Below are 26,576 nucleotides of genomic sequence, written 5' to 3' on the forward strand. Positions count from 1 at the left end.
CGGATGGCTCATTATCACACCGTAGGCAGTCTCATCACTCAGGGAGCGAGGGCTCTATTGGTGCTGATGAGCCTGGAGATCTCTTCTTCCACCCTGGAATGCGTCCGCTCCCAGTGCCTCCGGAGGAGCCTACCGATAACGCGACGCTTATCCCGCATTTAATGCCAGCCGGCACATACCGACAACAGGAATCCAAGGATACATTGTATCCCCAATCATATATTTCTGTTCCTTCTCCAGATGCGTACGCAACGGCCGCACCCAGCCCTACCCAGTTTTCGCGGTCTACATCTTTGACGAGCCAACCCATTGGACCTCGTGCTGACCCCCCAATCAGGTCGAAGACCGATGCAGACAGGGTGAAATACAAGCAGCAGCAGGAGATGCTTCGAAACGGAGGTCTGAGGCTCGACACGCCTCTAGACGCAGCAGCTGCTGCCATCACCCTGGATCTGCCCGTTATCCCCGCCGGCCGTCGCAAGAAGTTCCATCCGGCGAAACTCTCGTCCGAGGACTTCCGTCGCTGCTCCCAACCCTGGGCTCTTAGTGCTATTCTAGCTTGGATTAAAGACCTAACCGAAGAAGAGAACGATCTAAAGGTCCACGCTGTAGTTGAAGCTATAGTTGCGTTGTTTACTCACAAGGTCCCGACGATGAATATCGCAGATGCCGAGACCCTTGCCGCGCGCGTTGTTCAGGACATGCTCGATCAGAATGCCCTCGTCAAAGACGAAGAATGGGTCAAGTTTGGCAATGGAACGATGTCTGGTGTACTGTACCAAGTCACTGGCACCGGATGCTACTCGCCTTTGTTGCACGAGCAGGAGACCGAGGCTGAAGTTGTCGGACGCTGTTACTCACACCACTGTATGCGAACACTCAAAAAGGTTAACCTCAGGACGCAGGCCATGGAACCTCAAAAGAAGGCGGAAGATTGGGTTACGTTCTACAAGGTTCCCAAGGAAGTCTGGGAGACACATCCTAAGAAAGAGATTGATCGACAAAACAACTTGCATGAAATCGTCACTACGGAAGACTCCTACATCGGCCAGCTTGATGTCCTCCGAGAACTCTACCGCGATCGACTAGCGACAGCCAATATCCTCCCCGCAAAAAGAGCCAGCAAATTCCTGGCGGACGTCTTCGGAAAGGTAGATGCGGTGAAGAAGGTCAACGAGGATTACCTCCTTGCGCAGTTGAAGTATCGACAGAAAGAGCAGGGACCGTTCATCGTCGGGTTTGCTGACATTTTCCGAGAGTGGATTCGCAAAGCCAAAGCTGTCTATATCAGCTATGCAGAGACATTCCCCTACGCAAACTACCTCATGCGCAAAGAGAATGAGAGAAACTTCCAGTTCGCCACGTTTCTGGCACAGGCTCGTGATAACAAACTGTCCAACCGACTCAGCTGGGACACTTTCCTCAAGGCTCCTATTACTCGGATTCAGCGATACACCTTACTCTTGCATACTGTCCATCGAAATATGCCGAAGGACTCGGAGGAAAAGACAAACCTGGCACAAGCTATTGAAGAAATCAGGGTCGTTGCATTGGAGTGTGACAACAAAGTCGGAGAAATGAGCAAGAAGATGGACCTGCGGGAACTTGCTTCCAAGCTACAGCTCCGACCGGAGATGCGAAAGGACGTCGAGTTGAACCTGGACTTTTTAGGCCGAGAGGTTGTCTTCCGTGGCGACTTGCAGCGGCCGGGTACCCGGACACGGTTCTTGGTGGACACGCATGCCATCCTCTTTGACCACTTCCTTGTTTTGGCGAAGCTGTCTGTTACAAGCCATCCTAAGCAAGTGTACAAACAGGAGACCTACGATGTGTCGAAACTGCCCATTCCGATGGATCTCCTTGTCATTGAAAGTACCCGAGAAGATCCAGTTGTGAAATCGGCTATGCGAGGTGTGGTTGCAGCAGCTCCATCGCCGCAACCCGGAGCTCTCGCGCACGCCAATACCGACGCGTCAGGAAAGACATTGGTTCCCACCACTGTTCTAGAGAACTCCAAGGATGCCGGTATTCTCTATCCGTTCAAGATCAAACATCTCGGCCTGAACGGAACTTATACCTTGTACGCTTCCTCGGCCCAAAACCGAAAAGACTGGTGCGACAAGATCACTGAAGCAAAGACAAAGCACGCGCAGGCTTTGTACACGCAAAATGCGGAGCCTTTCCGTCTGCGTGTTCTGGCCGACACTGCTTTTGCCAGCTCGGACGCCTCTCAACCGACCAACAGCGTGACTATTAAGAACACCCCGCTTGATCGTGCGGTTAAGGAGGTTGAAAAGCAATACCCGGCAACATCCCGACCGTCAGCTATCTGCCGTGCTGGAGTCAATTGCGCGACTGTTTTCGAGCAGCCTCCGGGCCGTAAGATGTGTGCCATTGGGACTGATTATGGGGTCTATGTATCGGAGTACAGTGACCCAAGAGGCTGGAACAGGGTGTGTATCTTTTTATAAACTCCCGGAACATCTACTAACCCCGACAGGCTATTGCCATGGCGCGTGTGACGCAGATTGCCGTCTTCGAAGAATTCAATCTCTTCCTCTTGATCGCCGACAAATCGTTGATTGCGTACCATCTTGACGTTGTCGTCCCGGCGAGTGGCATGGCTACAGGTACCACGAACGATTCCGCCCGACGAGCGCCACAGAAACTGTCAGGCAACAGAGAAGTAGGGTTCTTTGCGGCTGGGCAGATGAAAGACCGTACCCTTGTTATGTACAAGAAGCGGGACGGGCTGTCGTCTACATTCAAGGTTCGTTCAGAAATCCTGCTGCAGTTGGCGTCTCTAACAAATGCAAGATCCTCGAGCCCGTGCTGCAAAAGTCAGCCACCAGCCGGAGTCGGTTCTTTAGCTCTCGTCGTTCGCAGACCGAGTTCTTCCGCGACTATGATGAGTTCTACATCCCCGCCGAGTGTTACGGCATCAACCTCTTCCACTCCTCCCTCGCCATCTCAACCCAGAAGGGTATTGAGATTCTCACCCTCGACAAGAAGCAGACATGGTCTGTGCCAGAGTTCCGCACCGACGCCCAGGAAGCTCAGGCGCATCTCAGCAAGATCGCCCAACGAATCATTGGTCTTCGGCCTCTGGGTATGTTCCGCCTCAGCGACGCAGAGTTCCTTGTCACATACACCGAGTGTGCCGTCTACGTCAACCAGCACGGAGACGTCTCTCGCAGTGTGGTGTTGGAGTTTGTTGGTCGCGCACACACTGCATGTCTTTATGGCAAGTTCCTGATTCTGTTCAATGACGACTTCGTCGAAGTGCGAAACGCCATGAACGGTCGTCTGCGACAGGTCATTCCGGGACACAATGTGGTGTGCCTCGACGATGGCAGCCGCCTTCCTGGATCAGGAGCAAACAGCATACCCACCAGCACCGGTGGTACCGTCAACCTCTCCAGCGGCTCATCAAACGGGGCCTCTCTAGCCAGCCAGGGCCGCACAGTCAAGATCTGCATGCAGCACCCTGACTACCCCCGCAACCTGATCATCCTCGAACTGATTGAAAACGAAGTCCAGAAGGACTAGTCTTTCTTCCCTTTTTTCATCTTTCACTATTCAAATTAGAGTCTCGACAACATCTGCTCCTGTTCTTTGTTCCATCTTATCACGATTTCCCTTTCTTTTCCTCTCACTGACACTACACTACACGCCTTGGATGGATCATGACATGACCGGCTATATCTTTACGACACGAATTCCGGGGAGTACTCAGAGAGCCTTATTCATGAGCTGAGTTGAGCTACATCGATCTAACCTAACCACCCCAACCTAACACTATGCTATGTTATACATTTTTCCCATCTTGGACATCTATACCCATCTTGTTTACTGTTTGCTGCAACCGTTTTGGCGTTGTTTGTTTGCGTTGTTGCTGGGGTGTGATGTTGGTGAGCATTGTACATATCTACATCGAAGCGGAATTTATTCTTTACTACTAGAGTTGTACTCGCTGTTCGCTCAATAGCTACTATCTAGTGTTTTTCCATCTACCAGCAGGGGGTAATGACTGCCGGATTTCCATCAACTATATAAAGAGAATGATATACCCTTGTCTACTCCGCTCTACCCCTCACAAAGCAATCAATCAGCAAGCTGATTTCTTCCAATACCCCGGGCATAAATTCATTCATCATATAGGCATATCGCCCCAACTAGTAACTTGGTTCCGTGAATCCCCTCCCTCACTCATAGTTTCCACCTGACAGCCAATCAACAAACTTTTCCCCACAACCATCTCCAAAGCACACCAGCCATCAATCCAACCACCAACCACCCCCCTCAATCTAAAACCTAGACTTAAACACAACCCCCTCTCTCTTCGCATTCCACGTCGCAATCAAATCCATTAAAACCGGACTCAACGCATCATAACTCTCCAACCCCAACCCCTTCAACTGCCCCCTAACCCCGGGAACCAATTCCGGCTCCAATCCCTGCCCAATAAGACTACTCACAAACCCCGCAAACTGCACCTTCTGCCACCCCTCCCTCCCCTTCCCCTCACTCAGCTCGACATGCACGAAATCCAGGCCCTTGAAGGGGTGCTCGATTTCAATGCGGCCGAAGAGGTGCACGCCGCAGTCCGTGCAGGCGTAGCGCTGGATGGGCGCGGAGGGGTCGACGATGGCGAGCTTTGACTCGTTGGCTGTGATGGAGAGGGATGAGGAGGGGACGACGCCGACGACGGAGAAGAGGGCGCCCGCGGGCTTCCAGCATTTCGAGCAGCCGCAGGCGTGGTTGTGCGCGACGTTGGAGGTTAGGGTTATCTGGGCTGGGTTGGTGGGGCAGTGGCAGCTGAGGACGCCGCCGGCGAAGGAGGGGGAGTCCGTAGGGAGGCCGCCGTCGAGGAGGGGGTGGAGGGGGAGAGAGGAGGAGGCGGACATTGTTGATTGTGATCGTGATTGGTGGAGTCGGGGAGTATAGAGTAGAGGACCTTGAGACAGAAGGTTAATTTGATTGATTAGTGAACAACAGGAAGAGGAGTGGGTGAGTACCCTGGGATTGGGGGAGTATATATAGACTGGCTCTCACCCCTGCGGTTGACTTGGAGAAAAGGAACCTTGTCTGGCTGTGTTCTCCAACTCCAACTGCGATTATTCCCGTGGAGGCTCCTAGTAGCTACCTACCTACCCCTCACGGCACGCGGCGGGCGGCGGGCGGAAATACGCCTTCCTTCCCCTTGCAGCCCCTCATGAGGGGAAAGAAGGAATGGGTACAATCTGATGCCATTTCGCAGAGGAATTTCGAAACAAGTGCGGAGACACCTGGAGGAATCAATGAGAAGGCAAGAGATCATAGATGTCTGAATCCGGTCCGACGACCCGATGGCCGCAGTATCAGTTCGGCTCCGTATCCGGTGTGGACCGCGGTGGGCCTTGGCTTTTTCTCCATTTGGTGAGAGAATCCGAGCTTTCCGCCTGTTGGTGATCTTCTGTGATGGAGCAGGAGTGTGCCCTTCTAAGTGAGAAGGAAAGACTGGAGAGGGTGTTGGTTATGAGCGGATGAAATGGGGAAGAAAATACTCGGAAAAGTCGAGATGACTATTCGGTATGTACTGATACTGTATAACCTCAAAAGTGATGGTGATGATGGACGATTGAATTGAGTGTGATATAGATCTTGGATCTACCTCTATCGACCCGAAAATGAATGTATATCGTCCTTCAGAGGTTTCGTGGCTGTTGACTAGATTGAAGAAGGCATCGGACTTCTTTCGGAGGCAGGGCAGGAGTATAGCCACCTAGCCACCACCTCACCTCCAATCCAAGCACCCACCCCAAATACTTCCCAACCATCTATCTCTCTTCCCAACTCCCACCATCAAATCCTCTCCCACCTCAAAACCACCGCAGCAACAACAACCGGCAAAACACTAACCACCTCCCCCAACCCCGCAAACTGCGGCGGAATCCTCGCATGCGCAGCCTGAAAGGCCCCGGCCCCAAGCAAGACCGCAAAAAGATTATACACAAAGCTCCAGCCGAAATTGAATTTGATGCGGTCAACAGCTTTCTTGCTAACTCTCATCATAGTCAATATGCCAGACAGGTCAGGACGCATGAGGATCACATCCGCGGCAGATTTCGCGACGTCCGTGCCGGAAGTTTGGTTCATGTGGACGCCGATTGTGGCTGTTGCGAGGGCGGGGGCGTCGTTTGTGCCGTCGCCAATGAAGATGGTTTTGATTTTTTTTCCAGAGTTGGAGTGGAGGGTCTTGATGTAGGTCTGTTTGTCGGTTGGGGTGCAGCGGGCGCGGACTTGGCTTTCTGGGACGTTGAGTTGGGCTGCGACGGACTGGACCGGGCTGTCGTCGTCGCCAGAGAGGATGTGGACGGACATGCCGCGGTTTTGGAGTGCGGTGATCGTGCTCAGGGCGTCTGGGCGGAGGGAGTCTTCTAGACCAAAGACTGCGGCGGGGAAGTCGTTGATTGTGAAGCAGAAGGCTGTGTAGTTGCGATTCAGGATAGACTGCACGCGCGGGTTAGTGGTAAGGTTCAGCCAGTGGGAGTTTCCTGCTCGTAGAATGAGACTGGGTGTGATGCTCTCGACGCCTTTGCCGGTTAGGGCTTTTGCGTCAGCAACCGTAGTTGCTGAGATACCCTTTTCTTTCAGATGCGTGGCTACAGCGGTGGAGATAGGGTGCTTGTTGTTTCCGATGAGGCCGAGGAGAAGGGACAGAGTGTCAGGGTTGCTAGTGACAATATCCTCCACTGCAACTGTCAGCTTGCCCGCTGTGAGTGTTCCGGTCTTGTCGAAGATCACATGGGAAGCCCTGTATGCAACCTCAATGCTGTCCGCGGCCTTGAAGATAATCCCTCGTTCAGCCGCAACGCCACTAGCAATAACAATCACCATCGGCACGGCGAGACCAATCGCACACGGACATGAGACGATCAAGACAGTGATAGCGTAGGTGATTGCTTCAGTTGTTGCTCTAGACCCAGACTGGTGTCGAACCGCAATGCCCACGGCAATCCAGATTACAAACGTGATGACGGTCAGTGCAACGACGACCGGCACAAAATAAGACGCAACGCGGTCCGCAATATCCTGAATCTTCGGCTTCGATAGCTTAGCTTGATCGACCAGACCAGCTATTACGGAGATAGTGTTATCGGCAGGGAGACGAGTCGGTTTGACAATCAACGTCCCGGAGCCATTAACTGACCCTGCAACGACTGCGGATCTAGGACCTTTCTCTACAGGGATCGACTCGCCGGTGATCATGGACTCATTCACCTCAGACGACCCAGAGAGCACAGTCCCATCAGTTGGAATCTTCGAGTCTGGAACGACTTTGAAAGTGTCACCGTACTGAAGGAGTCTAACGCCGATTTCTTTCTCACTGGCCCCAGACTCGTCAACAAGGATAACAGTCTGAGTCTGCAAAGAACGAATGGATATAGACTCAACTGCCTTCTGGCGCGCAAGTGCAGCGACATATCGGCCCACCATAATCAAGGTGACGAGCAACGTGCTGGTTTCGAAAAACTCTCCTGTCGATAGTGGTTCGCCGCTAACAAGATATCCAAACGAAACGACAGAGAAGATATAAGCCGCGCTAGTGCTCAGAACAATAAGCAGATCCATCTCAATAATCCGAGAAAAGATCAACGCCTTCAGTGCCTTGGGGTAGAAGGGTCCGGCGATGACAACCTGGACAATAGTCGCCAGAGCAAGCGATGCAGAACCGTAGGCAATTTCCCTCTCCGGAAGCGGAGCCCAGGCGAGAACAAGGACAGGAATTGTGAGGACTATGGAGAGCAAGGTCATGTACCCGACATTGCGGACATGTCTGTTGCCAGCCGCGAGAGTTGGATCTCCTCCAGGAGCAGCCAGGGTGAAAGGTCTATCCCACCCACGTTCAACGAGATCTCGTGCACCGGCAACCTTTGCGTCAAAGGCGATATTGACGGTTCGCTTGTCCACAAGAGTTATCTCAGTAACCCCATACGGCCAGTCCCGTTTCATGAATTCCGCAGCATTAGGTACGACGACATCGACATTCGAGCCTCGATCTGTAACACGCTCATATTTGAACTCCGTGGTTCTCGCCATGTACTTGAGAAGCTCATCGTAGGGCTGAACTCCAACGTCGAGATCAAATTCGGCACGCGAGAGAACGAGGCTAGTTTTGAGGTTTCTGACGGATGGAAGTGTTCCCAGAGTCCGCTTGAGCTTCGTTTCACAGCCTGTACAGGTCATACCGGAGATGCTGAGAATAACATGCTCCCTGCCCGTGTTTCCTTTCTCGAGGTCGGGAGTTACTTTGTCAGGAAGAGCTTCTATCTTCTCGGTGAAAGAATCTGCTTGCTTGATAGTCGCACATGGAGATATAGCACCTCTGCAACAGCCGATCGAGCATCCATCGAGGTCGTCGGACTGCTTTGGAGATGCACAAGAAGATACCTTAAGCTTACCACAACAGCCACCTGGACAGCAACCAGAGCGAGTGGCCTTTTCCTTGTCAACAGGCCCGCACTTTGCAGCGAATGAACCTTGAGAGCCGCCACAGCAGCCTTTAGAGCAAGCATCACGGATAACAGTCGCATCTTTCGCAGTAGAACCACATTCCTTGACTGCGGACGGATTTGCAGGTTTGCCGCAACAGCCCTTGGAGCAGCCACTAGGTTCTCCAGGTGCTGCTGCAGTGGAGGCGGGCGGCTGGACACTTGTACATGTGTCAGGTTTGAGCTTACTGCAGCAGCCCTTCGTACAGTCTCCAGACTTGCTAGGCTCGGTGCTCAATGCGGGCTGTATAGCAGCTGTAGGTGTACCAGAACCAGCGCAACAATCCTTCAAGCACGAATCAGAACCACCCAAGGCCCTTCCGATAGTAGAACTACCAAGCGTAGCACTCGTAGCTTGCTTCATCTTCCTGCAACACCCACTCGAGCAATCACCCCTCTTAGAACTCCCACTCCGTCGTCGCTCCAACTTAGTCTCACTCTCACCACAGCAAGAGTCAACCGAAGCATGAAGCATCGACCTTGCCGAGTCCGTAGAGCGCCGCTTTTTCTCAAACGACAAGCGCGAGCAGTTCAGAAGCGGAGGCGGACAGCAGGATTCCTGTCCTAGAGCTAACAAAGCGCGACAGATACATCCCAAAGCCTCAAGTCTGGCTGCGTACTTCTCGCGAGCGGAGCGGCGGTGGGTTTCGCATGGTCTTCCGTCACGAGACTGGCATTTCGACGCTACTCATGGTATCAGCAATAGTTTGTTCGTGTTGAGGCGTGTCAAGAAAGAACAGAGTAGTTTAGCTTACGGGGACCAGCATCTCCACTGTCACATTCGCGAAGAGCGATCCGATCAAGACAGAAGGCATCACAGCACGGAGACGATTTACCCTTACAGCAGCTAGGATTATCCGGGTCTTCCCTTTCGTCAATATCCAGAGCAGAGTTGCAGGTAGTCATATCCTTAGCTTCTGGCTCCGTGGGCTCAGAGGAACAGCACGCATCGCTGCTCCTGTTCGATTTTGTTACGCTGGGAGTCACCGGAGGTGTTTTGCCGGAATTACCGCAGCAGCCAGTTGCAGAGACATCGATATTAGCATCGGGAGACTTGGTGTCCGTGTTGTTGTTGCTGCTGCCGCGGCACCCATTGTCAGCAGATGGCTTTGCGGGGGATTGGCAACAGGAATCCACTTGGGTTGTGGAGCTGGGGCCGCAGCAGGGACCAGTGGTGGCACTGGGGTTATCTGTGCCTGCGCAGGCCATGATGATTGTCTTTCCTTGATCTGCAGATCGGGCGTGGACAGATACAGGATACGATTAGATGGAACCTTTTCGGAGGCAGAGTTGGAGAAAGGGAATCGGTGAGTTCAGAATGCTGGGTGTGAACGGGAAGTCTTTTGTAGGCTTGCAGGCAAGGCAAGGGTCTGTTCTGCCGGCAGAACAAACACCTTATTCGGCTTAGATCCTGATATACAACACAGATTATCTCAGAAGAATTCTGATAAGAGTCTTGCGATGATATTGAGAATAATGATGTAGCGATTGTTGTGCTGATGGCGTCACCATAAAACGATCACTTGTCAACGCAGTTTCATACAGGCATTAGATATGAAAAGCCATTCAAATCACAGCCCAGATGTTGCAGGTGAACAACTGTTAATAACATTTGGGGTTGTGAACTTGACTCCGCACCTACAGCACTGGCAAGGGAAAGAAATTCGAGTCTGATGATCAGGCAATAAGGGAATATATTCCATCAAGAGTAGAGCTAATCATCAATGGTAAAGCTGTAGGCAGTATATCATATCATCTCCAGAAAGAAACTATCTAAATAGATACCAGGCTCATCCTCAAGCCGACCTGCAGGATCCGAACAAGAAGAACGATCTACAAGTAAACCGCAGAGTAAAGACAGGACTCGGACATAATCACGCTCATGACTCAAACTCTACCACTTTGCTGACAACCTTATCCTCATGCCCGCTGTCGGCACTCTGAGCGTTGCCCTGTTGCGGGTCCTTGTCATCCAGTAATGATGCAGGCTCGTCACGACCACGGATGTTGACGACTTCGGCGCCCTCCAGGAGGTCTCGATCTGCTTCTCGCACGCTGCGGCGCTCTGGGTCGGCGCCGTAAGCGCCTGCGCCCCAGGAGGAGATGCCGCCGACCATGGATGGGGCGGGGGCGTGGACACCGACGTCCTCGTCCTCGTCTTCTTCGTCGTCTTCGTCCCGGTTAAGTGCGTTGCGTTCGAGGTCGCGCTGGGCTTCGTCCATGCGCTTCTTGACTTCGGCGGCCATGCGGATGCCGTCTGAGACGATGTTGTCGAGGACACCGCGGAGGCCTCGGTTTGGTGGGACGATGCCGCCAGAAGCACCGGCGACTGTGGCGCCAGAAGCTGCAACTTGGGGTTTGACGGCGCCGATGTTAGAGAATGTGGTGAGATTTGAGGACAGAGATGGGAGTTGTGTGGCGGCGCCTTGCTCGGAAAGATGGAATGATTGTGGGAAATAGTTGTCGAAGAACTGCTCGAGTAGCTCATCGGCTAGAACAACCATGCGGAATGTAGGAAGGGTGATATGTAGGGGATTATTAGGATCTAAAGCGGGGTTTGCAGACTCGGACGCGCTTCGTGCACGCTGAGTATCATCGGCTGGCTTGCTACTGGCTGTCTCGGGCGTTGCAGCGTCGGGGCTGGGCGACTTGGATTTCAGGTCGTCACCGACATCAATCAGGTCCTCCTCGTCGTCGTCTCCAATGGTAAATGAAGCAAGCTTATCCTCGGCTTCAGTGGTCTCCCTTTCCACCTCCATTGCCTTATTGGTGGGGTCGGCGTACTCAAAACAGCGACGTATGAAGGAGCTCACACTTCCCAAAAACCGCTCACCAGTACTGAGCTTGTCCTGCCCGATGCTCTCCTCCCCGGGCACTAGTGTTTCTGTACTCTGACTAGGGGTAATCGTCCCTTCAAATCCCCGTCGGGAAAGGAAGAGCAAGGCTTCCGACATTCGCAGAATGCCCTCTCTATCAACCTTGCCATCGCCACTGTCGTCGTAGAGGTCAAAGAAGTAGCTAATGTTGTTCATGATATCGCGTGGCCCTTTGAGACGTGCAATACCGTTGACCACATTCTGCAGGCTAAGCCCTTCGGCAGGATCAGTAGCCCACTTGCGGAACAGTCGTTGCATGAACTCATGATCAGCCGGCGAAGGTCTGCTGTTAAGGACCGACGACCGTCCAAACCCTTTGAAGCTGTTTGTGTACGGCTCAGCGGCCGATTCTTTGCGGGAAGGCCCCGGAGAATCAGCCCTGGCCCATTTAGCAGTAGCAGCCAGGAATTCTCGGAACGCGTCGTAGTCCATATGGGTTGGGCTAGGACCAAGGCCAACGCGGCCAACTTCACGGTCCACCGACGGGCCAATCACAGATATCCGTTCTGATTTCTTCTTCTCTTGCCGCCTCTTCTCCTCTTCTATAAGCTTCTGTCGCTGTTGGTAGTCATACAAGACTTCGTAGTAGCGGTCGTAGATCGCACCGAGGTCGGTCATATTGAGTTTCTTGCTGTCCGGACCGAGGTTGCGAATAGAGGTGCGCTTCGCGAAACTCTCGATGTTATCGAGCACAGAATCTTTGTGCTTTTCGCGCTGGTCGAGAATGGTTTGGTGTGTGATTTGAGAAAACTCCCTGAACGCCACGACCATCAGCTCCTGGAATCGAGTGATGGCCCTGAGTTTGGGATTCTCCGATCGCGGGTGGGCGGACTCGTCGAGGCGAGAGAAGTATGATTTGAGAACAGAGATGAAAGAGCCGTCATCTTGAACATCCAAGAGCTCCTCTCCGTTGATGCGAAGAATGGCAAGACCAACTTGGAAGAGAACTTTCGGGCCTTCTAAGAAGAACACGTCGAGAACACGGAAAGCAAATACCAAGGGCATAGAGTTGATATATAAGGAAAGGAACCAGGGAAGAGACACAACAGAAAGCTGCACATCAGACTTGCCAAGATGGTCCCACAGAATCGGCATGGTTTTCTCCACCAGTGATTCAAACACCTTTTGATCGAGCAATGTGCCGTACATGGTGGTGGAGTAGTAACCCGGGACCAGACGGTCGCATAGGACTGACAGCAAAAAGAACGCTTGTTCCTCCGACATATATCTAGTATGGTGAGCACACGCAGTAAACAACACAAAGGGCCTTACATTAATAATGCTGCAACGACAATATTCATCGCTTGGCAGTAGCCGATTTCCGCATTGGTCCAACTATACGCCGTGAGGACTCTCCGAAGGCGGCCAATGCCTTCTTCACTTTGATATCCGGCATATTCTGGCAAGCTACGGTTCAAATCTTTTTCAATCTCGTCGATTGCCAGAGATTCCTGTCCTTCAAATTTTGAAAGGGTTTGGCCGTATAGCTTTGGCGATCTCAGTCGGAGGTATAAAGAGCCAGATGCAACTTCCCAGATCTCGCCGCGAAGTCGATTAGGAAGACCGACACGAATGAGCTTATGGAACGTAGGTTGTCTAAGCAGCGTAGCGTTGCGCCCGTTTTCTGCGCGATTTAGCCGAATCCTTTCAAATGAGTAGAGCCCATACCTCTAAAGTACTCTCCCCAGAGTCTCATCTTGCTCCGGTCTCTCAGCTTGCGAGCATCACCCGGGTAGCGGAAGAGCATCCCCAAGCCAGCGTCCGGCGGCGGCTTCGCATCGGGCGCATCAGACTGGGGCTTCGACTTGGCACCAGAGAGAAGGTATTCCGAGTAGCACTCATTGACTACCGCGCGCAGACTCTCAATCTCCTTCATGGACTCGCGCAGGTTCTTTTTCAAGCTGTCACAGAACCGCTCGCACGCTTGCCGACTCCCGACAAGCTCAAGTGTAAATCTCTGCGGAGCATACCCGGGTGTTGGTTGTTTGCCTAACGCGCCGTTCCAGGTTGTCAGAGCAAGAGAGAAGACATGGCTAAGGCTATTCAACCGCTCCACCCGGCGGATGCAGCAGAGCGGTATTGTGAAGCCATTGCCCGACGGCCCGGTGCCATTGGTCTGTCCAGCCCAGTATGTCGAAGCGGCGAGGGTTGCTGACGGAACGAAGCTAGTAGGCTGTGTCGAGAAGCAGATGAATCGCTCGCTCAGATGGAGCCTACCCGCATACCGATTGCCACCGCGGTCGACACCCTTTTGGCCACCAGACGCTGAGGAGGTATGTGAAAGGGGAAGGATGAGTTCTGCAGTAATCTCTTGCAGCGGGTTCTGAGAGTCGGGAAGGCGGAATTGCTGGCGGAATAGGGAGGCTTTCGAGGGGTTTCGGTCGGAGGATGAGGTGAGGGTCGGGATGTTGAAATTGGCCGGGTCGATAAAGGACTGCGCTTTTTGGACGAGGGACGTCCACTGCATCATCTTGGCGGTTATAGCCGGTGAGACCCGGACGCTATCGGGGGTTGCAAAGGTAACGCGAGTGTCCTCAATATGTCGTCCGTGATCAGGTAAGGCTGGGGCCTAGCCCGGCAGAGAGCGAGAGCTGTTGGAGCTCAGAGAGTATTCAGATCAGCGCTTGAAGTAGCCGAGAGCCGACAATAGTCAGCAGATAATTCAGGGTCATTGTAGATGCTAGCGCAGCATCGTATATTCTTACGCCCGTCAGCGACAGGGTATAGCAGCTGGAGTGGTGGTCTTGCAGTGGATGAGGGGAATGGATGGTTGAGCTGATCGTCCCTGGCAGGCATCCGCTATTCCCTCACGTGATGTGAGGGCGCTGACCGTCTGAAACACGCCAGTCCATAGGTATAATCAGTCCATTGCTACTGTCTGTCATATGTTGATGCAGGTAAAAGACGACGGGACAAATTACATTCATAAACTATGATTGGTTCACTGATATACTAGGGAATGGAAGAGAGTGGCAAATGTAACAATAACAGAGTCAGAAAGGAAAACGAAAAAGAGAAAAGCCAAGATTCAATTCCAGGCCGACCGTTTTTACCCCCTCGCTCCCAGTCTCTGTACAAGACTCTCCCCACCTCCAGCCAGAGCTCAGTTTCACACATAGCTGCAATTTAACCGCCCGGGGCAGTCCAAATACGAGGTGTTTAAGCCTTGTCGGCGGTTTGCTGGACAAGTGCCTCATCCTCGGTGTAGGCCGGGGCGGCATCGTCGTTGTACGCAGGGAGAATGTCATCATCAGTGGTCTCTGTCATAAGACCTGCCTTTTCACCAACCGATCCCTCTTCTCCAGCCTCCTTACGACCAGTGCGACGGTAGCGGTGCCACATGTAAATGGCGAACTGCCCAAAGAGCATACCAACGGCGCTAGCAGCAAGACCAGCAAGAACTCCAAGAACGGCCGGGATGACAATGAAGCGAACAACGCGGTGCAGGGTCTTTTCCCAGGTCTTGTGGAACTTGTCATGGAAGTGAGGGTGGGGGGGTCCGCCGTGGTGGCCATGGTGGCCGCGGTGGCCTTCGTGCTCGCCGGGCGACATGCGGTCGAAGTCACCATGATGATGAGGGGGGAAAGGAGGAGGCGGCGAAGCAACATCAGCACAGCCCTGGCCTTTGAACATTCCGATAAGGCGCTCCTTGGCGGCAGCGAACATCGACCGGATGCGATGCATCAAGTACCGTCTCAGGCACTTGGGCTTTCCATTGCACTTCTTGAACGATTCGCGGTCTGCCGTCTCTTCGATGTTTGTTCCGGCGATGTAGAGGGTGCCTTCGGCATCGTGGATGAGAGTGATGGCGATGGTGTCCAAGGGAACGGGGTGACCATCAATGTCGAGAACGGTGAATCGAACATCAACCATATCGAACGGTTCCTCAGGAGGAGATGGGAGGGGCATCATTTCAACGGCGTAGCCGAGCGAGACGGGCTCGGACTCTTCGCCATCTTGAAGTCGGCGCTGAACCGCAGTAATAGGGGAGGGGGGGCCTGGAGGGAAGATTTGGCGATCGTTGGCCTGAAGCACGCCGTCTTCAATAGCGAATTTGACCGACTACAACTGTTAGTTTCACAACCGTGTTTCGCCCGAACTTGTGGCTCCGAGTGGGATGAACTCACCAGAGTGGTTTGGTCGCCACTTCGAATCGCAAAAGGGCAATCACCGCAGAGAAGATCAACTTCCTGCTGCTGGGCCGCCTGGGCCTCTAGCGGGTGTAGCTCGGCAACATCACCAGGAATGGAAAATACATCGGCGTCGACTTCGGGGACGACCAAAAACGCCCTGGCGCTGGTTAGAGCAAGGGCGCTCGTGAGCAAAAACGAGCGGAGAGTCATGTCGATAAGGGTTTAGAAAAGAAGCATGAGAGAAGGAAAGACAGTAGTAGGAAGACAGTTGGTGCTGAGGTGATTCACAAATGGTCCAGAAGATGGAAATGAAGAGTGGGATGGATGAAAGGGGATGTCAGAGAGGTGGATTAAGTATGAGAATGAAGTTCGAGTTGGGGGGCGGCGGCTCCGTTGTCTCCGTCGACTTAAGGCTGACGCAACCGCTATACCCTTCTAGGACTAGTGTCTTTGTCTTCAGTTCGCAAGTGGGGAGCTTACGACTACATCATTCGTGTCAGATAGGCTGCCATCGGATGTTTGGAGATGCGAAACATTTCAAAGGTGTCAGATGCTACTCTTCACTTGTGATATTTAAAAGACGGCCTTTAAATAATCGGTTTGTCGAGTCTCGAGGTCATGCGCGCCGTGAAGGGCGGGCATTTATTTTTATCCCCGATCTCGGGAGATTTACCGCTAGCTGCATGCATGCCTTGCTGTCAGGACAAACAATGAACGAGCAATCATGTTTAATATGGCTACACGCTATCAGATTGGTCATCTATCTCAAAAAAGCCAAATTCTAGCAGAATACTTTCCCCTTTACAGATATTTGAACCATATTGAAACGAAAGACAATCGACGTATTCCTTCAGACCTACTTTAAAAACACACGCTTCATCCGCTGACTACAGTTCAAAGCTTCGCTTGCTTCTTCCCTTTGACGTTCTGGAAAGTATCTCCTGACAGAAGAAAGTCGGGGTAATCCGCAGAGCCAATCCCTGATCCGATACGCCAGCTCGCACCGTCCACTATTCAACGTTAATGACGAGGAACAAAATGGGCATGGGAGACTTACCAACAAGGATCTGACCACTCACGTAGCTACCGGTATCTGCAAATAAGTAGACGGTAGCATCCGCGATGTCTCTCACTGAGCCAAATCGCCCAAGAGGCTGCGATTTGTGAACCTTCTCTAGCTTGTCGGAGGGAAGAAGGCGGTCCAGCCCCTTAGTTCGTTAGCAGAGGACTCAGACACCGCTAATATGAACTAACCTCTGTTGAAGCAATAGGACCAGGAGCAATGACGTTGGAGGTAACTCCTAGCGGTCCAAACTCAAGCGCGACAGTATTCGACAAGGCATCAATACCGGCTTTGGCGACCGAGACGTGTCCTTGGAACACGGTACCTGTGTAGTGGAGTGTGGCGCTAACGAAGATAATCCGGCCTCCAGTTCCTGCTGGAGACGGCTTCACTAATAGCAAGAGTAAGTCAACGAGCAACTACCAGGGAGTGGCGACATACATGACTTCGAGTCCACCCTGTGCTTCGCCGCTGACTCCACGAGATGCGGAATTGTTGCCTTGAGTGTGTTATATGATCCCAAGACATCGATTTCCATGACTGATTTGAATGCATTGACGGAGATCTGGTTAATCGAGGCGAGGAAGTTGCCTGCGGCGCCAGCACTAAAAGCCAGGTCAGCAAGCAAATTGTATGGAGTATGAGAACATACATGACATAGTCAATCGCACCAAGCTCCTTCACACAGCGATCGACTGCATCCTTGAGACTGTCGAACGAGCGAACATCCACAGCGCCATATCCCAGCACCTTCGCCCCTGGACGGACCGCCGCAATGTCCTTTGCAACTTTCTCGGTCTTCTCCACGTTTCTTCCGACGATGCAGGCGTCGGCGCCTAGGTGAACGAGAGCGCGAACCTGCGCGCTACAGATTGTACCCGCTCCGCCTGTGCAGAAAACGACCTTGTTTGCTTCAAGAGGTTAGTTTGTTCCTCGCCGCATACGTTGAACTCACTGAACAAGCCGTCTTTCCAGCTGTCGCTCAAATAATCTGACTTTGGAAGGGGCATTGTGGAATGGATTGAACGAATGCAGGTGCTGAAAGTGAAATAACGAGAGATAGTGACAAGTTGCCAGCAACATGAACGAACGCAGATCGCCTGGCTCACGGGGCTCCTCCGCCGCTTCCCCCACAGAATGTCATCAGCCGCGGTTGTCGGTTGCCTCGGATGTACCTAATCGGGTTAGTCTCTCTTATCGGGCAAGGGGGAGTAGTTCACGAAGTATGCATAAACACTACGGGAAAGCTTGAGAGTTTCGGGTGTATATACGTAGTGAAGGCTCATATACTCGTACCGGTATCAATAATCAAGTATATAATGCTGGTGTGGATCCAATAGATGGACAAAGAGGACAACGAGGGCTCATCAGCCAGGTTGACTCTCCTGGTGCTGAAATATATTTTTAGCATGAACATCAACATACCTAGGTAAGGATCGGTTTCTCATATAGACCCTGAAACAGGCCAAATGAAATTTCTTAACAGCTCTACCTGTGTCTTTCTATCTGTCAAGTTGAATTCCCTGGATTTAAACATTAGTTCAAGGCGCAAGTGCCTAATAATGAGCACAAGGAGTTGACAACTCCGCAGTCCTGATTCGCCGTAAATCATTCGCCTCAGGCCGCGAGCGACGTCACCAACAATTTTCATCGCGGCCAAGTCGAAGAACAACCTACTCACATCGACCCATCCTCAATCACAGCACGCGCTCATATCTATCTCTGAACCCTCCATCATAGTTCACAGCAGCGATTGATATTCCTCTTGCCACGGTAGTAGCAGATCTACCGGTGTTCCCGACATGGCGTGTCCCATCACGGTCACCAAGTTCATTGGGACAATCTCCCTCGGCCTCTTAACAGTGAGTGCGCACACTCAATTCAAGACTATCGCTAACTGGATAGGGTCTCTCATACTCCGCCTCGACTATCACTGTTCCCTCGCTCACCCTCCTCTCCACCTCCACCAATGCGTCCAAGTCCCTCAATGAAGTTAAGCGCCTAAACCGTAAGCACGGTCTGCGCCTCGCCAACATCTCCAACATCTGCCTTCTGTTCGCGTACAGCATCTCGCCGCGACACCGAAAACACCCATACCTGGTCTGGATGGTCGTCATGTCCGCGGTCGGCTCATACGGCGTCGACTACTGGTTCCACCGCCAGAACGGCGTCAAGGCGTGGTTCTGCAGCATCCTTCAAGATACCGGATATTCCTGCTTGGGCGCGAAGAAGTCCCAGAAGAAGGAGGACGATCTTGTTGTGGTTGAGACGGAGGAGAATGTTAATGGAGAGGTAGTGCGCAAGAAATTGGAGAAGGAGCGCCGCCTGCAGGGCGTGAAAGCTATCTTTTCTGGACTTGCGCTTTCTATGGGAATTGTTGGTCTCTGGGGAGACCGCCGCTCCTAGGCGTGTGTGCCGAACTGCCGGCTTACGCTGCCGGTGTTTCCTGCATAACCACTCCATGGACGGGCGCCGGGACACCGGCTGTACTCACTGTTTCCTACAATTTGTGACAGCACTCTGCTCAGTATATTACCCATGATAATGTTCTCTGTACTCTATTCTTACGAAATTTATTGATTTGATATTGGCTTGACCTGACCACTAATACTGTTGAACATCTGATGCAAAGGATTGTAACATAGTACAGGTAAATTCTCGATCTCCAACAACACCAGGTAAACAAAAAACACCTCGTACATTGACTGCGTTGTGATCTCCGCAGTGGCGGTGGGGGTGGGGTCCCCACGCCGATCTACACCCATCTCCCCGACCAAGCTTTCTCCTCACTCCTCTATAAACTTATAAAGCAAACCCCCCAACGTCAGCACTCCGAAATGCACGAAAAATCTCACTCCCCACCCTCGATCCTGTCAACATGTATCTCCTCTTCATCGCCTTCCTCCTCCCCCTCCTCCTCCTAACCCGCTCCCTCCTCACACACATATACCTGCTCTACAAAACGCGCACCCTCCAATCCATCCCCGGCCCATTCTTCACCCGCTTCACACGCCTCTGGTACTTCCGGCGCATGTGGAACGGCCATTTCGAAGACGACAATATCAAGCTACACAAGAAATACGGCTCGATTGTTCGCATCGCCCCGGATCACTACAGCATTAGTGACCGGGCCGCCATCAAGACGATTTACGGGACGGGCACGAAGTTTGCAAAGGCGGCTTGGTATGAGGGGTGGAAACACCCAGATCCGGAGCGGTGGACGCTGTTTCCGGATAGGGATATTAGGAGGCATGGTATGGATGGCCCTATTGTTTGTGGTTGTGTGAATTGGGTTAGGCTGGTTAGACTAATGTGTGTGTGCGAAGGTGAGACACGGAAACGGTTTTCGAGTCTATACTCGATGAGTTCGCTAGTGCACTATGAAGAGTTTGTGGATCAGTGCGCGGATGTGTACTTCCAGCGGCTGAGCGAGTTTGCCGAGCGGGATGTGAAGTTCAATCTTGGAGAGTGGTTCCAGTTCTATGCGTTTGATGTTATTGGGGAGATTACGTATGGGCAGCGGTTTGGTATGTTCCTCACACAATTCGAGAGCTATTACCAACGAGACAGGCTTCTTGGACAAGGGTCATGATATCGACGGGACTATCGGTGCCCTGCAGAACCTCATGGCTTACAGCTCGTTGATCGGCGTGTATCACGAATGGCACCCCCGGCTCTTCGGGCCGCTGAGCAACTTCACCTGGTCCGGAGCCGGAGGACGAGCATACATCATGCGCTACGTGCAACAGAAGATTGCTCAACATAGCAAAGAGAAGAAAAGCGATATCGAGCAGGGATCCCTAAAGACGCAGACCTTCCTCGAGAAAATGGTACTTGCCAGGGATAAAGATCCCGAGAAAGTCACAGACTACCACGTTTTCATGATGGGTTTGTCGAACGTCATCGCCGGGTCTGATACCACCGCCATCAGTCTGTCAGCAATCATGTATAACCTTCTCCATTACCCTGCCGTGCTCCAGAAACTCCGTGATGAAATCGACGACTTCACCGCACAAGGGCGCTGCAGCGAGAAAGTCACATTTAAAGAGAGCCAAGAAATGCCCTACTTCCAGGCAGTCATGAAAGAGGCACTCCGCATGCACAGCGCAACCGGCCTTCCCTTCTGGCGTGTCGTTCCTGAAGGAGGGGCCGAGCTCAGCGGCCACTACTTCCCGGAGGGAACAGTCGTCGGCGTTAACGCATGGGTTGCTCATTACGACGAGATTATTTTCCCCAACGCAAAGACATTCCGTCCCGAGAGATGGATCGAAGCCGAAGAGGATCCAGCCCGGTTGAAGGTGATGAACGAGATGTATATGCCGGTATGTCTTCCCTTCCTCCTTTCGTATCACGATCAAGCACTGACAAATGATAACTAGTTCGGCCTCGGCTCTCGAACATGCCTCGGGAAGCATATCTCCATTCTTGAAATGTCAAAACTGATCCCTCAGATTATTCGCAACTTCGACTTCGAGACTCAAAACCGAACGCTGGAAACCGAGAACTACTGGTTCGTCAAGCCGACGAACTTCGAAGTCAAAGTCCGCCGGCGGGAGAACCACCAGGCGTGAAGGATCATATAAGCAGGGTTGTCATTAAATACATATCAAAAATATCATCATTACATACGCCCCCTCAAAATCAAGCTGCAGGCGTAGAGTTAGAGTCATCGCTATTCGACCTTCCCTCAACCCACCCCTTAAAATCCGCATTGAACCCCTCAAACCCCTTCACAGCACCCTCCCGAGCCCCCACCAACCATCCAAGCCACCCCTCCCCATACAACCCGGCAAGCACGCCCCCAAAGTCCTCGCCATGGACAAACCTCGTCTTTTTGCCATCATCTAGCTCCTCAAATCTGAAATAGTGCGTCCCCGTAAACACCCCCGCTAGGGACCCACACCAGCTGAATTCACTCTCTGTGTTAGAGACGAGTGTAGGCGTGATGTTGAATTTGCCGTAGCCGACGGTGCAGTGCAGTTTGTCGCCTTTTTGCAGATCTTGAGGGCGGGTTGTGGGGGAGGCGGGGGAGATGGATGTTATAAAGCCCGTTGGGGTGTAGGTTGGGAGGGAGGGGAAGTCGAGGAACTAGATGGGGTTTGTTAGTTGCGGGGTCGAAACAAAGCAGGGAGGACCGCAGGGGAGTATAATGATACCTTTTCGCGAACAATGGCCGGGGAGGCGCTGATTTCGATGGAGGTTATTATGCTGGCCATGTTGGGTTTGCGTTGGTTGTTCGCGGGTTGGATATTGGGTGTTGTTGCGTGATAGGGGTGGTGAAGTATAAGATCCGGGATTATAATAAGGTTTGTAGTATAGTATATATATATCAGGAATAAGATCTCGGTCTGAGTGGTGGATACAGTAGCAAAGCAGAGGTGGGATGCTATAAGGTTGTGGTAACGGTATATGGTAAAGAACCAGATGCACAGAGTGTAGGTAGCTACTCGCAATCGTGCAAACCCGGCTTCCACCCTCCTTAAATACCTTCCTCCCCATCGCAATATCGCAACAAGCACCACCGACCTCCCGCGCTCTAGTCTCCACGGAGTACCGGACACTAAACCCGCTCTTCACATTTCTGAATCGATCGAAAGGGGCACGGAATTCCGTTCCCCCAAGCTAAACGGACGGACCAATCACATGCTGCAGCACGTTTAATCCGACCCCGATATGCCGACGGTGGAGTCAGGCCCGCTGTCAGCCGCAACGCAACTGCACCATTCTGCATGATTCCAAGCATTCACTGTTGTCTGTTGATATTGGAGCATTCTTAATTTAACAGGTCTAACAGTCACACGGTTCAACTTCTAAGCGACGCTCGTATTTCTACTAATGGACTAGCAAACCAACACGAGAAGCGGCGTAAAGTGGCGCAAAAGATGCCCCGCAAACACCGACCTTCGCGAGCGCGCGAGACGAAGGCTTGTCGGGCCTGTGCGGCGGCAAAGGTTCGATGCGAGACCAGAAATGGTACTCATGGAGATGGAGATCAAGAGAGATCGGGGGCGTGTAGCCGGTTAGTAGCTGTCCCTCTGCCCTATATTCTGGGTAGGCGTAGTGCTACCGAATCTCTGCAACCTACTAGTTCGTAGCTAACTGGGTTAATGTAGGTGTTTTCGACTAGGGAGGGAGTGCGAGATGCAGTCTCTTGGGGCACATAAACGTGTTGGAAATGCACCAGTCTCCGAGGGTTCAAAAGCCCCCTATGCTTATAGAGACGCTGAAGATGTTCCGGCTCTACTGGCTCGGCTTTGCGAAGGCATTGTGTCTTCTCTCAGCGAAAAAGAAGCCCAAAGGATCCTATACACGTACCAAACCCAGCTGTCGCCTTATTTTCCCTTCGTGATGATATCCATGGACACATCGATCTCGGATCTCCGAACAAGAAAACCGTTTCTTGTCAGTGTTATCATCATGATTCTCTCCACGCAAGGCTCTGATCCAGCTAGTCAGAGTGAAGGCTATATAGATATAGCCCACCGGATAAGCGAGTTTATTACCAATTCAGTTGTGGGCCGTGGCTCGAAGAGTCTCGATATCTTACAGGGCCTGCTTGTTTGTCTTGGGTGGTACCACCTTGCGTTCGAGGTGGGGTGTCAAATTGAGCTGAACACTTTGATCCATATTGCAGTGGCAATGCTCGGGGATCTAGGATTAAATAAAAAACCGAACGCTACAGAGAGGGCAGCACCGAGCCTGTTTGGTGATATCTCAACGGAACACGGGCCCGGTGAATGGGAAGGACAACGCACATTGGATGAAAGACGGGCTTATCTTGGTGTTTTCTACACGAGTGCTATGTATGGCACCCACCTGCAAACATGATCAAGACTGAGATTGATACGTATAGGACCTCGCGATGTCACGGAAACATGGTCGCAATGAGATATACGAATTACACCGAGGAGTGCTGCCAGGCAATCGAGAAGGCAGCAAACACCCCTATCGATCTCTATCCAGTTCGTCTGGCGCGACTTTCTCAATCGGCAGATGCTCTTGACTCCGTCATATCGAGAAATGGGCGAATCGCTGTCCCTGGGTATCACTCGCCGCCGCCCCTGGCGCTTATTCAGACCCTTGAGGCAGAGCTGCAGCACCTCAAGCCACCTTTTCCAGCTATAACCATCCACGATTGTAGGTGCATCCATTATATCGATACAGGGCGCGCTGACTGTATAGCACTCCTCTTACTCCACGCCCATCATACAGAAATCATCCTGTACAGATATGCTCTAAGCGAGGACTTTCTCACGCGCCATGGAAGTCTCCCAGAGCGGACCGAACTTCTGTCTCATTGCTTGACCGCAACAAAAGCCTTTCTCGATGTCTTTGCGTCCATCTCGCCCCGATGTTACATTAACATTCCGTGCCCGGTGTTCGCTGCGTATAGTCATGCTCTCGCCACAGCTTCTGACCTCCTGCTCTTCCCCGGAGAAAACTGGGACGTAAAGCTTTCGCAGAGCGTGCTAGATCTCCCGGTGGTTGTTGAAAGAACTGTCAGCATAATAGAAGAGTCAGCCAGGACTTCAAGCACCCAGCAGCCTCCGTACCACTTTTCCAAAGCCTTTGTCAAGATGATACCACGTCTCCGCGCGTTCATCGCCTCCCACCATGCTCGATCAGCCGCTCTGAACGACCATACTCCCGCGCAGCCAGACGAGCCTGACAAAGACATGGCCTCGCACGACACTCTCCGAGACATGATCTTCCAGCTGCCGCACGGCTTCTCCTGGCGATTTCTCCACCCCCGCTGATTGCCCTTGCCGCATTACAAAGCAGCACCCAAGCTCATCCGCCTGTACTCCATAATCAACCCATTCACATCAGTCATGTCCGTATGATCGTATCTCTTCCTCTCTCTCCCCCTCTCTGGAACAGCAGTCAAAGCACCCCCTCCATCCTCGTCATCGGCATTATCATCCCCGATCTTATCGACAATGATTCGTGCCAGATGCCAGAACTCCGGCGAGTAGCTAATAAACCCGACTTTCTTCCACAGGGCCTCCGGAGTATCAGGGACAAGACTATCCTCTGGCTGCCGTTTATTCCATATACGGCGCCAGTTCTCGAGACCCGTTTTCACAGGGAGGAGGGTTGATTCGAAGATTATGGAGTTTTCGAGGTGGAATGTGAGGGAGTGGAGGCCTGTTTGCGTCAGTTTCAGCTCTTCTAACTATTGAGATTGAGCAAGTCAACTTACTCTGCACAACAGTGAACAGGTTCAAAGTGCCGACTTGAGAATACTCGTCGGCCGCAGAACCCGTCAAATCCTTTTGGCAGATCTTCTTGACGACAGCGACGATCGATAGATGTTTTCTCCAGAAGACGGTGGCTCTCCAGTCGTTCAGAGCAGCAAAGCACTCTTCTGCAGACTCGGCTTGGAAGCAGGCTTCCGGGCAGGCCATTTCGGTTTTCAGCTCGGAGACAACCATCCGGGGTGGGCAGTTGTGGAAGATCGTCAGTGCTGCGTCGAAGAGGAAGACGTATGTCATTGTTCTGATGTAGATGTTAGGGCACCCTCAAAAACAAACGATGAAACAGTAAATAGGAGAGGACAAACCGGATCAACCCCTCTTCAACAGCAAACTGCCGCCACCAACCCTCAGACGGAGCATCCATCTTCAGATTCCGATGCGAAGCAGTCGAAAGGCCAACGTCTCTCGCAAGCTATGCCCATCAGCTTTTCCCTCCACTCAAAGCGAGACTAGACTCACCATAACCATCGTCGCATGCCTATACCTCCTAACCCTCGCATGCGCCTCAACAGAGCCCTCCCTTTTCTGCAACGAGCAAACCAAATACGCAGTCTGGATGCACTCCAGTCGCCGCTTCTGCCTATCAATATACATATCCAGACTCAGCGACAAGGAAGTATCGCGACTAGTCTCCTCCCGGAACGAACTATCGCTAAACGCCCACTCTTCCAAACAATCCAGCCACATTCTCGCCGTCGTTGCATCGTCTGTATGCGGCGAGAGACACGCACCGATCATAAGCATAACACAAAGCAACGCAGGCGGTGCAGTCTGCGGATCGAAAGAGGCACGGTGAATAAACGGACAATTCGGATACCATAGTGACCAGAAATACCCCAGGAATCTCGTAATATTCCCCGGAGAGAAGAACGAGCGACAGAGCGCTTCAACGTCAGCCGTCCAGTCCAGCTTAACAACACTCCTATCCGTCTTCCTGGTAGTAATTGAATGGAAGTGATGTATAATCTCAAACGTCCGCGGAGTTAGCGGATGCGTAGCCGCCGCATTAGCCTCCAACATCTCAGGCCGAATCGTCTGCGCAGTCTCAGACATACTAGCTCTAGGCTGAGAATGGCCAACTGAATCCAACTCATACTGCAACACCAATTTCTGACGCTCTTCTAACGTCTCCCTTGCAAGGAACGTCCCCATCCCATTCTCGCTCGTAAAGTGCGCGAGGAAATCTAACCTTTCTGCGGTGATGATGCTATCAGAGCTCATCCGCGTCGAGTAGAGCCAGTCCAGCGCCGCAAAGTCCGAGGGATACGGCATGTCCATGCTCATGCTCATGCCCATGAGGAGCTCGTCGTCGATTTCATGGGAAGGCGGAATGCCGAATTCATATTCATATGGCTGGACAAAATCCGCGCTACCGGGTTCTTCAATCGCGTTTGCTTGTAGGCAAGATCCATCATGCGCTGGCTTCTCCTTGCAGGTCCTCTCATGACGAATCTTCGCATCGCTAACGAGTGTCAGACCAGACCAGACAGGTTCCGAAGTTTATGGCAGAACATACCGACGAGTAAATGGCCTCCGGCAAAGGCTACACTCATAGGGCCTCTTGTTTTCATCTTCAAGAAGAAGGAGGTCAGTGCAGTCTGCAATCCTCAAGGTAGCATGTCACATACGAGATCTCAGGTGGCGGCGCAGATGCTCGGAGCGGGTGAACTGGGTGGAGCATACGCTGCACTGCCATTGGCGAGGGGACATTT

At 52.3% G+C, this 26,576-nt stretch overlaps 11 protein-coding genes across 11 annotated transcripts; 4 read left to right on the forward strand and 7 right to left on the reverse strand.

Annotated features, from left to right (window-relative positions):
* Positions 1 to 388: 388 nt before the first annotated feature.
* Positions 389 to 3,964, forward strand: BJY04DRAFT_200002 (putative Rho guanyl nucleotide exchange factor). Its single transcript, XM_073712856.1, has 3 exons — positions 389 to 2,453; positions 2,501 to 2,770; positions 2,818 to 3,964. Exons 1-3 carry the CDS (start codon positions 654 to 656, stop codon positions 3,547 to 3,549), a joined length of 2,802 nt encoding a protein of 933 aa, XP_073566275.1. The 5' UTR covers positions 389 to 653; the 3' UTR covers positions 3,550 to 3,964.
* Positions 3,965 to 4,025: 61 nt separating this feature from the next.
* BJY04DRAFT_231641 (putative glutathione-dependent formaldehyde-activating enzyme) lies at positions 4,026 to 4,981 on the reverse strand. Its single transcript, XM_073719583.1, has one exon. The coding sequence runs from the start codon at positions 4,905 to 4,907 to the stop codon at positions 4,308 to 4,310; it is 600 nt and encodes a 199-aa protein (XP_073566276.1). The 5' UTR covers positions 4,908 to 4,981; the 3' UTR covers positions 4,026 to 4,307.
* A 481-nt stretch (positions 4,982 to 5,462) lies between these two features.
* BJY04DRAFT_231645 (cation-transporting P-type ATPase PCA1) lies at positions 5,463 to 9,440 on the reverse strand (the record flags this gene model as incomplete). Its single annotated transcript, XM_073719584.1, has 6 exons — positions 5,463 to 8,313; positions 8,569 to 8,603; positions 8,634 to 8,722; positions 8,753 to 8,789; positions 8,871 to 9,218; positions 9,290 to 9,440. 6 exons carry the CDS (start codon positions 9,438 to 9,440, stop codon positions 5,845 to 5,847), a joined length of 3,129 nt encoding a protein of 1,042 aa, XP_073566277.1. The 3' UTR covers positions 5,463 to 5,844.
* A 768-nt stretch (positions 9,441 to 10,208) lies between these two features.
* BJY04DRAFT_200009 (GTPase-activating protein) lies at positions 10,209 to 14,221 on the reverse strand. The gene is made up of 3 exons (XM_073712857.1): positions 13,079 to 14,221; positions 12,683 to 13,034; positions 10,209 to 12,638 (listed from the first exon to the last, which is right to left on the reverse strand). The coding sequence occupies exons 1-3, from the start codon at positions 13,878 to 13,880 to the stop codon at positions 10,415 to 10,417; spliced, it is 3,378 nt and encodes a 1,125-aa protein (XP_073566278.1). The 5' UTR covers positions 13,881 to 14,221; the 3' UTR covers positions 10,209 to 10,414.
* A 92-nt stretch (positions 14,222 to 14,313) lies between these two features.
* On the reverse strand, positions 14,314 to 15,934 carry BJY04DRAFT_200011 (uncharacterized protein). Its single transcript, XM_073712858.1, has 2 exons — positions 15,538 to 15,934; positions 14,314 to 15,472 (listed from the first exon to the last, which is right to left on the reverse strand). The coding sequence occupies exons 1-2, from the start codon at positions 15,751 to 15,753 to the stop codon at positions 14,570 to 14,572; spliced, it is 1,119 nt and encodes a 372-aa protein (XP_073566279.1). The 5' UTR covers positions 15,754 to 15,934; the 3' UTR covers positions 14,314 to 14,569.
* A 376-nt stretch (positions 15,935 to 16,310) lies between these two features.
* BJY04DRAFT_200016 (oxidoreductase) lies at positions 16,311 to 18,097 on the reverse strand. Its single transcript, XM_073712859.1, has 5 exons — positions 17,562 to 18,097; positions 17,259 to 17,517; positions 17,048 to 17,211; positions 16,601 to 16,997; positions 16,311 to 16,553 (listed from the first exon to the last, which is right to left on the reverse strand). The coding sequence occupies exons 1-4, from the start codon at positions 17,614 to 17,616 to the stop codon at positions 16,783 to 16,785; spliced, it is 693 nt and encodes a 230-aa protein (XP_073566280.1). The 5' UTR covers positions 17,617 to 18,097; the 3' UTR covers positions 16,311 to 16,553; positions 16,601 to 16,782.
* On the forward strand, positions 18,097 to 19,198 carry BJY04DRAFT_200018 (uncharacterized protein). The gene is made up of 2 exons (XM_073712860.1): positions 18,097 to 18,468; positions 18,512 to 19,198. Exons 1-2 carry the CDS (start codon positions 18,409 to 18,411, stop codon positions 19,010 to 19,012), a joined length of 561 nt encoding a protein of 186 aa, XP_073566281.1. The 5' UTR covers positions 18,097 to 18,408; the 3' UTR covers positions 19,013 to 19,198.
* A 286-nt stretch (positions 19,199 to 19,484) lies between these two features.
* On the forward strand, positions 19,485 to 21,177 carry BJY04DRAFT_231647 (cytochrome P450; the record flags this gene model as incomplete). Its single annotated transcript, XM_073719585.1, has 4 exons — positions 19,485 to 19,860; positions 19,933 to 20,133; positions 20,177 to 20,928; positions 20,986 to 21,177. The coding sequence occupies 4 exons, from the start codon at positions 19,485 to 19,487 to the stop codon at positions 21,175 to 21,177; spliced, it is 1,521 nt and encodes a 506-aa protein (XP_073566282.1).
* A 70-nt stretch (positions 21,178 to 21,247) lies between these two features.
* On the reverse strand, positions 21,248 to 21,822 carry BJY04DRAFT_223101 (SRPBCC domain-containing protein; the record flags this gene model as incomplete). Its single annotated transcript, XM_073717597.1, has 2 exons — positions 21,248 to 21,694; positions 21,763 to 21,822. The coding sequence occupies 2 exons, from the start codon at positions 21,820 to 21,822 to the stop codon at positions 21,248 to 21,250; spliced, it is 507 nt and encodes a 168-aa protein (XP_073566283.1).
* A 666-nt stretch (positions 21,823 to 22,488) lies between these two features.
* On the forward strand, positions 22,489 to 24,363 carry BJY04DRAFT_231648 (fungal specific transcription factor domain-containing protein; the record flags this gene model as incomplete). Its single annotated transcript, XM_073719586.1, has 4 exons — positions 22,489 to 22,625; positions 22,720 to 23,409; positions 23,460 to 23,743; positions 23,789 to 24,363. 4 exons carry the CDS (start codon positions 22,489 to 22,491, stop codon positions 24,361 to 24,363), a joined length of 1,686 nt encoding a protein of 561 aa, XP_073566284.1.
* A 14-nt stretch (positions 24,364 to 24,377) lies between these two features.
* BJY04DRAFT_231649 (transcription factor domain-containing protein) lies at positions 24,378 to 26,574 on the reverse strand (the record flags this gene model as incomplete). The annotated part of the gene is made up of 6 exons (XM_073719587.1): positions 24,378 to 24,754; positions 24,810 to 25,105; positions 25,170 to 25,276; positions 25,324 to 26,326; positions 26,381 to 26,435; positions 26,493 to 26,574. The coding sequence occupies 6 exons, from the start codon at positions 26,572 to 26,574 to the stop codon at positions 24,378 to 24,380; spliced, it is 1,920 nt and encodes a 639-aa protein (XP_073566285.1).
* Between the last annotated feature and the right edge of the window lie 2 nt (positions 26,575 to 26,576).

The sequence above is a fragment of the Aspergillus karnatakaensis genome, assembly GCF_047715665.1.
Source record: "Aspergillus karnatakaensis strain CBS 102800 unplaced genomic scaffold BJY04scaffold_67, whole genome shotgun sequence".
Lineage (NCBI taxonomy): Eukaryota > Fungi > Ascomycota > Eurotiomycetes > Eurotiales > Aspergillaceae > Aspergillus > Aspergillus karnatakaensis.